The sequence below is a fragment of the Heptranchias perlo genome, chromosome 27 (genome assembly GCF_035084215.1).
Source record: "Heptranchias perlo isolate sHepPer1 chromosome 27, sHepPer1.hap1, whole genome shotgun sequence".
NCBI lineage: Eukaryota > Metazoa > Chordata > Chondrichthyes > Hexanchiformes > Hexanchidae > Heptranchias > Heptranchias perlo.
The window spans coordinates 27,570,651-27,583,512 of record NC_090351.1 but is presented as its reverse complement, the minus strand read 5'-3'; the positions used below and the strand labels follow the sequence as shown (position 1 = coordinate 27,583,512).

The following is a 12,862-nucleotide window of genomic DNA, read 5'->3' as shown; positions in this document are numbered from 1 at the left end:
AGGGTAATTTGAATTTTTGGTGACAGTGTAAACGGGGCAATATTGGATCGGCCGTCTGTTGTACACTCTCCTGATTTTTGTTTCCACTGAAGTCAATGGTGTTGCCCCATTTTTTCAGAGGAAATTACGTGCATAACTGATTTACGTCAGTTTTGTGCTGAAACATCGCTAGATGCAAATTTCCTCTATCGTTTGCATCACTTCCGAGAAATGTCCAGCAAAACCCTCTGCTGCTCATTTACATAGCACCGTTGCCCCATGCAAAAGACCGGCTCATGTGAATTTCCTGAATTTACATGAATAATACACTGACCTAGATTTACGCCCAAACACTTAGACACAGCATGGCCTGAAGTCACCTGATATCAGCGTAACTGAGATTTCTGGAATTTGATTGCGATTTGTTTTTTGTGATTTTTCTTACTAAGACCTGCACTACACTCAAGCAATTCTAAAATGCTGGGTGCTTTTGACTTGCACTTCTTACCTGCAACCTGAAACTGAGAAGCACTTTCCAAACAGTTAAGTTCCCTGGGGAATCAATTAAACTCTGATGGACCTGAGTTCTTAACAACAATTAAACATTGTGCTTTATGTGGTGTAACATCCCTGTCCTTAGAAAACAGCATATCAACCAACGTACCTTGTGTAATGACACGGTAGATCCGCTAGTATAGTGTGTAATATTGACATAAAGAGAAATTTCTCAGTGAGCTTAAATTGAATGCGATGGATTATAGGATTGTCTACAGCACTAAAAATTTCCTTGCACGTTTCCAACATGCGGAATTTATTTCTATTTCAAGATCTATTACCCACAGATGTCTTAGGGAGTGGTAATTTTCCCCCAACATAGCATTTTGTCACGGTATGTGGTCTATAACAATTATTTTCCATCCTTAAGCACAACCAGGATGCAGTGACTGGATTTACATAAATCCCATATGCTAAAGCCTTTTCATGTTTTGTAAAAGTTAGCATGTTGCCAGTGCTTTTGATTGATCTTAGTAAGATATTTAATAGTTGGAGCAATGGGAAGGTAGCCAGTGTTGTCTCCAGATTAGGAGTTGTTTGATCTTTCATGTCTCCTAGTCAATGATACTATTTCCTGCACGTTAACAGCGGCATAGTTCCACATATACCTTTCTGTTTAGTGAGGGGACAAGTGGAGATTCTTTCATCATTTTCTCTGTCCACCTGAATGCCCATTAGGCTAGACTGAAAGTGTGATTTTAATCTTGGTATTTCTGTTATTTGTTTAAAGTGGATGCTCCTTATTAACAATACACTGTAAATTGTTCAATATGCTGCATTTTGTTTTGATCCAGATACAAGCTTCTTGGCAATCATTTAAATTAAGAGAGGAAAATCAGTTTGGTTCCGTTACAGATGCGCAGTCTGATCTGACTGATTGTCCGATATTCACTGCGTCCAGATGATCCAGTCCACCTGGACGCAGACCCAGGAAAATCTCCCCTTTTAAGTCTCTGGAAACATAAAAGCTTTAAAGAGGTCAAAGATCCTATCTGATAGTTAGAACTTCTTTGTCAGATTATCGTTTGACAATAAGGGTATGTCTGGAAAGAATATGGAAGAAATTCTGTAAGTACCAGCAGATCCAACAAGTTATCAAGGCACATGCTACGTAGCAAGTCATAGCCTCGATTCTCGATCCTGGATCCAAGAATTCCAGGCAACAGTCATTTTGTGATAGAACATCGTCATTCTCACCAGGGATTTAAAAAAAAAAATAAGGATTACAAGCAGAGCCGTAAGAATGGAGCAGCTTCAAGCAATGATTGATCTAACTTCAAGCAAACATCATTGCAAGACATCTCCAATATTTCACTCATCTTTATGAAGTTTTATCATTGAGACTAAACCGTGAAACATGTGGCTTGAGAGAGCAGCATTTGACTCTGCCTAGATTCTAGACTGACATAACTTCCTTTTATGTGAGGTATTTGCTAGAGAGCAGCAGCCAGAAGGCTCCAAAGCTGCAGCCAATAGTGCAGCTGCAAGCCTCTCAGCACTGTAGCTGTGTTCCTGTTTCCTGCCTCATATTTGGCACTTAGTCCAGCCAGTGAGCAGGCCTGAGTTGAAGTGCACCTGGGCCATGCAAATAGCTTGGGGCAGGAAAATTGCAACATCCTCCCGGAGGCCAGAAAATCTCCATACGCTGTTTCTGTCAACTGCCCAGCGGGTGCCCAGTGAGGAAAATCTATCCTATTAAATGCTAGCTTACTGGAAGTCTTTGTTAGAGGAGACCCAGTAAAATGTCACCCATCATAGGAGTCTTTACAGACGTAGAATGGGGCAAGGCCATAGAAGGATTTATGAACAAGGATGAGAATTTTAAAATCAATGCACTGGTTGATGTCAGTGTGGGCAGGAGTGAGACTTAGTGGGGATAGGATGAGAAAAGATAAATCTCAGGGGCACTATTTTAAGTTAAAACACCTGCAAGACAAGGAGATGTAGATATAAACTGGCAAAAGGCAAGTTCAGGACTGCAGTCTGGAAGCACTTCTTCACGCAAAGGGTGGTTAAACCTGGCATGATCTTCTGGATAAGCAGGGAAGGCAAAAACTCCAGAATCATTCAAAAGGCATTTGAATAATGGACTGTAGGTTTCTACGAAACAGTGAGCTAAATAGGCTCCTTCATCTGTCCTTATCTTTGTGACTAGTCTGTGGAGTATTATGCACTTGCACACCAAAATTGGCTCTTATTTCTCTCACTTCCTTATGCTGCCCTTGTGCCAGGTACCATTGGTTGAAAGTGTGGGGCAATTTGCTTGCAGCTCTCTATCTATGTCATTCTGAACTGTGAGATGCCCACATTCAATTACAGTAAATGCAGTCTATCAATGTGCTAATGGGCTACATCACAACACAATCTCTGTACTAACTTTTCGTACTGAATAGCATTTAGGATTCAAATTCCAAAAATATTCTATGCATTTCTAATGCTGGATGCTACAAAGGACAATTCTCTGTGTCAAGTGTTGAAATAGACTGATACCTGGTGCAGTGAATGCTGGCTCTACTGAAGTATTGAAAAGGAAATTGGATCAAGTGCTGGCAGAGTTCTGTCTTACTTTAGGCTGGTAACTGTTCCTTTACAACAGGCACGGGACATGAGAGTTCAAAATGATACCTGTGCAGCCTCAATCCACATTACATTTGTTGCAAAGTTTGTTCTCATTGCCTTCCTGTTTTATATTGGCTTGTTCATTGTTTCATAAATTTGCTTAAAAATTTAAAACCAGAACAAGGTTTGATGTGATGTTTTACCAGGTTAAGAATAATTAACAGATTGGGGTTTTATGTTGTTATCCTGGGCACATTACCAAACATTACCCAAATTGTAAGGCTAGCGAAAATACTCTTGAAGGCATTAGGGAATTGGGACTCACCTATGAAAGCGATCTAAAATAAGAGAGCTTAAAAATGTAAAGAAAAGGTAGAAAGAAAGGACTTGGGGCAGGAACAAGATGAATGGTCATACTGAGTCGTGAAATAGGGCCTCAAGAAATTGCAAATTAGGTGAATTAAATGGTCTTTAATGTTATATTCTTATTCTCTTATCTATTTTTCGATCAGTACAATTGTTAGTCTTCTACAGGTGAGTGAAAATGATAATGAACCACAAACACATCACAATGTTTTCATTTCCCATTAGCAATAGCAGGTCATTCTCATTCACACAAATGCCTAGGTCCTTAAAGGGACCACTGGAGTCCACTCACAAAAAGGTAGGACATTATTTTTAATAGTTTCATTTCTGCGGAGTCACGAGGAGCAGGAGTGGTCATCCTGGTTGTTCAAAAATACTGCAGGCCACTGCTGGCCCGGTCTTGCCACCCCTCAGCTTCGCCGCCCCATCACTCCGCACCTCCCCGCCCCTCCGCTTCACTTCCTCCCAGGACCTGCCTGCGGGCTGGCTCGACGTCGGAGCCTGCCAAAATTCTAAGGCCCCGACTGGTGAGCTGCATTGAGAATTCCAATTGGCGTCCGCAATTTGCCGGTTTCGTGCAGATGAGGCCCAAGCTCCAATTTTGATCAGGCTTTGGATTGATGTCTTCTCATTACGCCACCCATTTGTGCCAGAAACTGTTGCAAGTTAAATTTCTCTCCCCAAATGTTTGTTCTATATATACACTGACTGTCATTAAATCACTTATTGTATAAAAAGCTTAATCAATGACTTTGTGCTTCAGCTCTTCCTGACCGTGAAGAACAGCTTCCAGATCCTTCTAACAGCACAATCAGCCCAATACGTGAACCGACACCTCAGACAAGTTACATTACCACAGATGATGGAGACAGGAATCATTTGCTTTCATCACTTCCTGGCTGTGGGTATTTATTGCATGTCAACCATCTGAATTTTCTTTGGACAGCCATTATTTGTGGGCAGTATCTGCATGCCCGTTTTCACCAAGTCCCGTACTCCCATGACCCCTTTGCTCGCTGACTTACATTGGCTCCCAGACCTGTAACACCTCAAATTTAAATTTCTCACCCTTGTGTTCAAATCCCTCCATGGCCTCGCCCCTCCCTATCTCTCTAAACACACCCAATCTTACAACACTCCAAGAATTCTGCGTTCCTCCAATTCTGGCCTCTTGTGCATCCCCGATTTCTTTTGCCCACAGTTGGCAGCTGTGCCTTCAGCCGTCTAGGCCCCAAGGTCTGGAATTCCCTCCCTAAACCTCTCTGTCTCACTGCCTGTCTCTCCTCCTTTAAGACACTCCTTAAAACCGACCTCTTTGACCAAGCTTTTGGTCACCTGTCCTAATATCTCCTTGAGTGGCTTGGTGTCAAATTTTGTCTGATAGCACTCCTGTGAATTGCATTGGTATGCTTCAATACAATCAAGGTGCGATATAAATGCTAGTTGTTGTTGAATTGGGGGGAGAAGGACACAAGTGTGAATGGGTTTGGAGGGGGAAGCGATCCCCTGTTTGAAATAAGAAGAGCAGAAAAAGAGTGCCTGGTTGAAATGAAAGAGGAAATGAATAGAGTGGCAGTATGAACTAGGAAAGTAGGAGGAGATGTAGAGCTTCTGTTAACAGGGTGGAAGATTGCAGAGAATAGTGTGTCTGGGAATTGTGGGACAAATGGCTGTCGGGGGAAAGTGCCACTATGTAGGGGGAGGCGAGTGCCTTTTAAATGGAAAGAGTTGAGATGGATTTTGGGGAGGCGATAATCTGGGTGGTTTTCTGGAACGTCACTTATTTTTCCTGTATTTTAAATTAAAAAGCTATCAATTGTAAAGGGTAAAAGTGTTTAAAATGAAACAAAAAGCACCATTTTAAAATGAAAATTGAAAATGTTCTTGGGGAGACGGCGCTGACTCCCCTCAATGCACCACTAGTTGGTGCAGTCAAGAGGGCAGCAAATGGAAGGAATGTACATCTATTTATCATTGAAATCGGTACGTCCTGTCATCTTTGCGTTCAAAAATCCTATGTCAACAGTACCTATGAGACTTTCAATGCTATTCATGTCCACATCTTGTCACGTCTGTCCTGCCACATTTTAATTGGATTTTCCCATTAATATGGCTGTCTGTGATATTGTAGTTTCACATTCTGGCCACAAGGTGCCTCTGGCGATTGGGTAGTTCTGCAGAGCTAAATTATCCTTCTTCCTCTTCCTACTCGCATGCCATTTTGATTTCTTCAAAAATTAATATTTAATAACTATAATTTTTAATTTTTCATAATCTTTTCATCCCTCACCATCAGCAGCTGTTCATTATTACTGATAGGAAAGTCTGGATAAATTAATTCATATTGCATTAAGCACTGATCAAAATTCCTTCCCTGATGGCTGAGAGTTTATCTAATTTTTTTAAATATTTGTTCATGTGATGTGGGCGTCGCTGGCAAGGCCGGCATTTATTGCCCATCCCTAATTGCCCTTGAGAAGGTAGTGGTGAGCCGCCTTCTTGAACCGCTGCAGTCAGCTAATTATTAGCTAAGATTTACAGACTCAGTTTTTGGTATGATCCTGAGTCATGAAATATGGCCTCAAGACAGAGCAAGTCAGATGAATTAAATAGTCTTTAATATTCCTACATTCTTATTCTCTTATCTATCTTTTGATCAGTACAATTGTTAGTCTTCGACATGTGAGTGAAAATGGTAACTAACCACAAACACATCACAATGTTTTCATTTCCCATTAGCAACAGCAGGTCATTCTTATTCACTCAAATGCCTGGGTCCTTAAAGGGACCACAGGAGTCCGCTCACAAAAAGGTAGGTGATTATTTTTAATTGTTTCATTTCTGTGGAGTCACGAGGAACAGGATTGGTCATCCTGGTTCCACAAAATTACTGCAGGCCACTGTCGGCCCAGGTTTGCCCCTCCCTCCACTTCAACTCCCCCCAGGACCTACCTGCTGGCTGGCTCAACAATCGGAGCCTGCCGAAATTCCTATGGCACAATTGTTGTCCACAGCTTTCCGGTTTCATGCAGATGAGGCCCAAGGCTCAATTTCGATCAGGCTTTGGGTCGATGTCTTCGCGTTGTGTGCCCATTTCGTGCCAGAAACTGGTGCAGGTTAAATTTCTCCCTCTATATGTTTGTCCTATTTATACACTGGCTGTCATTACAATCACTCATTGTATAAAAAGCTTAATCAGTGACTTTGTACTTCAGCTTTTCTTGACCTTGAAGAACAGCTTCCAGCTCCTTCTACCAACAGCACAATCGTCAAAATACGTGAACCGACACCTCAGACAAGTTACATTACCACAGATGATGGAGACAGGAACCATTTGCTTTCATCACTTCTTGGCTGTGGGTATTCATTGCATGTCAACCATCTGAATTTTCTCTGGACAGCCATCATTTGTGGACTGTATCTGCATGTCCACTTTCACCAAGTCCCATTCTCCCATCACCTCTGTGCTCGCTGACCTCCATTGGATCCCAGTCTTGCAATGCCTCAAATTTAAAATTCCCATCCTTGTGTTCAGATTCCTCCCTGGCTTTGCCCTTTTCAATCTCTGTAACCTGATCCAGCCTTCCAGCCCTCCAAGAATTCTGCGTTCCTCCAATTCTGGCCTCTTGTGTATCCCCGATTTCCTTTGCCCCACGATAGGCGGCCATGCCTTCAGCCGCCTAGGTTGCAAGCTCTGGAATTCCCTCCCTAAACCTCTCTGTCTTTCTACCTCTCTCTCCTCCTTTAAGATGCTCCTTAAAACCTACCTCTTTGACCAAGCTTTTGGTCACCTGTGCTATTATCTGCTTATGTGGTTCGGTGTCAAATTTTGACTGATAACGCTCCTGTGAAGTGCATTGATACCCTTCACTATGTTCAAGGCGCTATATAAATGCAAGTTGTTGTTGAATTGCGGGGAGAAGGACACAACTGTCTGTATGAAAGGGATTGGAGGGGGAAACGATTACCTGTTTGAAATGAGAAGAGCGGATAGAAGCATGTCAGGTTGAAATGAAAGAGGGGAGGAAAAGAGTGGCAATCGATGTAGGAGGTGATATGGAGCTTCTGTGAACAGGATGGAAGATTGCAGAGAATACAGTGTCTGGGAACTGTGGGAGCAACGGCTGTCAGGGGAAAGTGCCACTATGTAGGGGGAGGCGAGTGCCTTTTAAACGGAAAGTGTTGAGATGGATTCTGGGGAGTCGATAATCTGGTTGGTTTTCTGAAACGTCATTTATTTTTCCTGTATTTTAAATTAAAAAACTATCAATTGTAAAGGGTAAAACAGTTTAAAATGAACCAGAATGCACCATTTTAAAATGAAAATTGAAAATGTTCTTGGGGAGACGGCGCTGACTCCCCTCAATGCAACACTAGTTGGTGCAGGCAAGAGGGCAGCAAATGGAAGGAATGTACATCTATTTATCATTGAAATCGGTATGTCCTGTCATCTTTGCGTTCAAAAATCCTATGTCAACAGTGTCTATGAGGTGTTTAATGCTATTCATGTCCACATCTTGTCACGCCTGTCCTGTCACGTTTTTAATAGATTAAATATTAATGGGAAAATCCTATGATGCTGTAGTTTTATATTCTGGCTACAAGGTCCGTCTGGTGATTGGGTAGTTCTGCAGAGCCAATTTATTCTTCTTTCTCTTTCTTCTCTCATGCAATTTTAATTTCTTAAAAATTAGTATTTAATAACTCCTTCATTTTTAATTTTTCATAATCTTTTCATCCCTCTTCATCAGTAGCTGTTCATCATTATTGATAGCAAGAGCTGGATAAATAAATTCATACTGCATTAAGCACTGATCAAAATTCCTTCCCTGATGGCTGAGAGTTTATCTAATAATTAGCTGAGATTTACAGACCTAGTATTTGGTATGATCCTTCGGGGACATGGAACCTGCCAAGCCTACCTGGTCTGGCCTACAGGTTACTCCAGTCCCACATTGTATGGTTGATTCTTAATCTCTTCTGAAATGGCTTAGCAAGCCACTCAGATACAAAAAGTCACTTTGGGATGGACAACAAATGAGGCATTGCCAGCATCGCACACATCCTGAGAACAAATACCAGAGAGTGCCTGGTTGCTGTGAAGTTGAGCACAGCATTGAGTTAACACCTTCTGGAGGGGAGGGTAAAGAAATAAAAAGAAAAGTTGATTGGATCGTTTCCTATAGTTTGTATATGTTGTGTTACATTTCAGATACTACTGAGTATGGAGAAAGACGAACAGGTCCATCTATGACCACAACTGTAAACACAATAATAAATAAAACAATATCTCTGACCAGCTCCCCAAGTCCTACAAATAGTTTTAACAGGAGCCTAATGCTTTCGGCACCTCTTATCCGTGAGTATCTAGTTCTTGTAGAACGAAACACAGCAAAGGAAGTCTGATAAGTGAAGCTGTGACTTGTTTTCAGTGATTCTGCATTAACCTGTAAATCATTTGTCTTTCATTTCTTTTGGTCCTCCAGTCTAATATATCATTGCCAAACCAAAGGTGGACCATAAATTATTTCCAGTTGTTTGCCTCTGCCACAAGGATGTATGTGAGAGCAACAAGTTTTAACTAAGACTTCTATATTACCTTTTCTATATGAGCCAGGTTCTTCGCCAGCTTGATATTTGGCAAGACTGAAGCTGCCCTCTTTGGCTTGTGCCAGGAACTCCCTATCCCAGTGCCCAGTTCCACTCTCTCCTCTATTATTCGTTGAGAGTGAATCCAAAATTGTCTATCCGTGGTGCCCTGTTGAACCCGGAGTCTAAAACCCCACATCCTATCCATCACCAAGACTGCCTATCTAATGCCTATATGCCTACCTTATCTTCGTCACAGCCGAAACTCTCATCACATCTTTGTCTCCTCCAGGCTTGACTTCTTCCAGGTTCTCCTTGCTAGTGCTCTAAGCTATAACCTGAGAAAATTTCACTTAATTTAGAACTCCATTGCCCACATCTTATTCTGAATTCTGCTCATGTTTCACCGTTATTCTCCATGAGCTTGATGGGCTCACCATCTTCCAAGGCATTGATTTCAAAATTATTTGTTCTTATTTACAAACACTCTATGCCGTACCTCTGCAAGCTCCTCAAGCCTTACTTCTCTGTTTGCTCCCTTTACTTTTCCATCTCTGGCACAGCTAACCTTCCCACAGCTCTACAGAGCCTTCAGCCATCATGCTCCTGTCTTCTGGAATTCTCTTCCTAAACCTCCATCCCTTTGCTACATTTCTCCTCACCTTCAAATGCTGCTTGAAAATCTTTTTCTTCTAGCATGTACTCCTCCAACTCCTACTCAGTGATTTCTTCTTTGTTGTTATTGTTGACTTTACAGGCAGTAGAAAGAAGATTTTCCTCCATCAGTCGAGGAATGGATTTATATCCTGAGTGTGTAGCAAAAATGACACAAAAGAGTAAATTGACTAATCATGCACCCAGTAGAAGTTGGAGAATTTGGCAATACCGTATTGTAGCCCTATGTCTGACCTGTGTTACCCTCAAATGAGTTTCTCCACTGGGAACAACATTGACACAAAACTCAGAAAAGTAGTAAACTGTGAGGAGGATAGTAGCAGACATTGGAAAAACAGAGACAGGCTGGTGAAATGGGCAGATACTTGGCAGATGAAATTAAAGAGAGAAGTGTGAAGTGATGCATTTTGGAAGGAAGAATGAGGAGAGGCAATATAAACTAAATGGTACAATTTTGAAGGGGGTGCAGGAACATGGAGACCTTGGGGTTTGTGTACAGAAATCTTTGATGGTGGCAGGACAAGTTAATAAGGCTGTTAAAAAAGCATACGGGATCCTTGACTTTATAAATAGAGGCATAGAGTACAAAAGCAAGCTAGTAGGTTTTGCTAAACAAGGAGGAGAATTATTTTTATGCAGCGTGTTATGATCTGGAATGCACTGCCTGAAAGGGTGGTGGAAGCAGATTCAATCGTATCTTTCAAAAGGGAATTGGATAAATACTTAAAGGTGCAAAAATTGCATGGCTATGGGAAAAAAGCAGGGATGTTGGACTAATTGGATAGCTATGTCAAAGATCTGGCACGGGCATAATGGGCCGAATGGCCTCCTTCTGTGCTGTAAGATACTATGACTCTATGATTGGCAGCCATCTTTATAGACATAGGGATTGTTGGTGAAACAAATTATAATAATTCACACTGATGAAATAGGGGGCAATCTCTGGGGTAGGGGGTTAAGTGTATTGTAGGTGTAAAGGAGAGGGAACTTTACTTTGCATTCATCTTGTGCTATACCTGACCATGGAGTACTTGATGGTGACATGGGCTTTCAAGAAAAAGGTGATTTCTGACCCCAGAGGTGGAAAGGACATAAACTTCGGGCAGGAACAAGATGAATGTTCATACTGAGTCATGAAATATGGCCTCAAGACAGAGCAAGTTAGGTGAATTAAATAATCTTTAATATTCCTACATTTTTATTCTCTTATCTATCTTTTGATCAGTACAATTGTTAGTCTTCTACAGGTGAGTGAAAATGGTAACTAACCACAAACACATCACAATGTTTTCATTTCCCATTTGCAACAGCAGGTCATTCTTATTCACACAAATGCCTGGGTCCTTAAAGGGACCACTGGAGTCCGCTCACAAAAAGGTTGGACATTATTTTTAATCCTTTCATTTCTGTGGAGTCACAAGGAGCAGGAGTGGTCATCCTGGTTCCACAAAATTACTGCAGGCCACTGTCGGCCCAGGCTTGCCCCTCCCTCCGCTTCGCTTCCCCGCCCCTCCACTTCAACTCCCCCCAGGACCTACCTGCTGGCTGGCTCGACATCGGAGCCTGCCGAAATTCCTAAGGCACGATTGGCGTCCACAGCTTTCCGGTTTCATGCAGATGAGGCCCAAGGCTCAATTTCAATCAAGCTTTGGGTCGATGTCTTCGCGTTGTGTTCCCATTTCGTGCCAGAAACTGGTGCAGGTTAAATTTCTCCCTCTATATGTTTGTCCTATTTATACACTGGCTGTCATTACAATCACTCATTGTATAAAAAGCTTAATCAGTGACTTTGTACTTCAGCTTTTCTTGACCTTGAAGAACAGCTTCCAGCTCCTTCTACCAACAGCACAATCGTCAAAATACGTGAACCGACACCTCAGACAAGTTACATTACCACAGATGATGGAGACAGGAACCATTTGCTTTCATCACTTCTTGGCTGTGGGTATTCATTGCATGTCAACCATCTGAATTTTCACTGGACAGCCATCATTTGTGGGCTGTATCTGCATGTCCACTTTCACCAAGTCCCATTCTCCCATCACCTCTGTGCTCGCTGACCTCCATTGGATCCCAGTCTTGCCATGCCTCAAATTTAAAATTCCCATCCTTGTGTTCAGATTCCTCCCTGGCTTTGCCCTTTTCAATCTCTGTAACCTGATCCAGCCTTCCAGCCCTCCAAGAATTCTGCGTTCCTCCAATTCTGGCCTCTTGTGTATCCCCGATTTCCTTTGCCCCACGATAGGCGGCCATGCCTTCAGCCGCCTAGGTTGCAAGCTCTGGAATTCCCTCCCTAAACCTCACTGTCTTTCTACCTCTCTCTCCTCCTTTAAGATGCTCCTTAAAACCTACCTCTTTGACCAAGCTTTTGGTCACCTGTGCTATTATCTGCTTATGTGGTTCGGTGTCAAATTTTGACTGATAACGCTCCTGTGAAGAGCATTGATACCCTTCACTATGTTCAAGGCGCTGTATAAATGCAAGTTGTTGTTGAATTGCGGGGAGAAGGACACAACTGTCTGTATGAAAGGGATTGGAGGGGGAAACGATCACCTGTTTGAAATGAGAAGAGCGGATAGAAGCATGTCAGGTTGAAATGAAAGAGGGGAGGAAGAGAGTGGCAGTCGATGTAGGAGGTGATATGGAGCTTCTGTGAACAGGATGGAAGATTGCAGAGAATACAGTGTCTGGGAACTGTGGGAGCAACGGCTGTCAGGGGAAAGTGCCACTATGTAGGGGGAGGCGAGTGCCTTTTAAACGGAAAGTGTTGAGATGGATTTTGGGGAGTCGATAATCTGGTTGGTTTTCTGAAACGTCATTTATTTTTCCTGTATTTTAAATTAAAAAGCTATCAATTGTAAAGGGTAAAACGGTTTAAAGTGAACCAGAATGCACCATTTTAAAATGAAAATTGAAAATGTTCTTGGGGAGACGGCGCTGACTCCCCTCAATGCACCACTAGTTGGTGCAGGCAAGAGGGCAGCAAATGGAAGGAATGTACATCTATTTATCATTGAAATCGGTATGTCCTGTCATCTTTGCGTTCAAAAATCCTATGTCAACAGTGTCTATGAGGTGTTTAATGCTATTCATGTCCACATCTTGTCACGCCTGTCCTGTCACGTTTTTAATAGATTAG

At 42.2% G+C, this 12,862-nt stretch overlaps 1 protein-coding gene across 11 annotated transcripts in view; it reads left to right on the top strand.

Annotated features, from left to right (window-relative positions):
- The window catches only part of LOC137344484 (complement decay-accelerating factor, GPI-anchored-like), a 56,713-nt gene that overhangs the window by 17,190 nt on the left and 26,661 nt on the right, over positions 1–12,862 (top strand). For 8 of the 11 annotated variants that reach the window (XR_010968368.1, XM_068007486.1, XM_068007488.1 and 5 more), the window contains 4 exons: positions 4,223–4,360; positions 6,675–6,815; positions 8,672–8,818; positions 11,524–11,664. Coding sequence is in view for 10 of the 11 variants with exons in the window: in XM_068007486.1 (XP_067863587.1) it covers positions 4,223–4,360; positions 6,675–6,815; positions 8,672–8,818; positions 11,524–11,664 (567 nt within the window). In the remaining variant the exon portion in view is untranslated. The remainder of the gene's footprint in view (positions 1–4,222; positions 4,361–6,674; positions 6,816–8,671; positions 8,819–11,523; positions 11,665–12,862) is intronic. The other 3 variants (XM_068007483.1, XM_068007485.1, XM_068007484.1) reach the window with 3 other exon arrangements.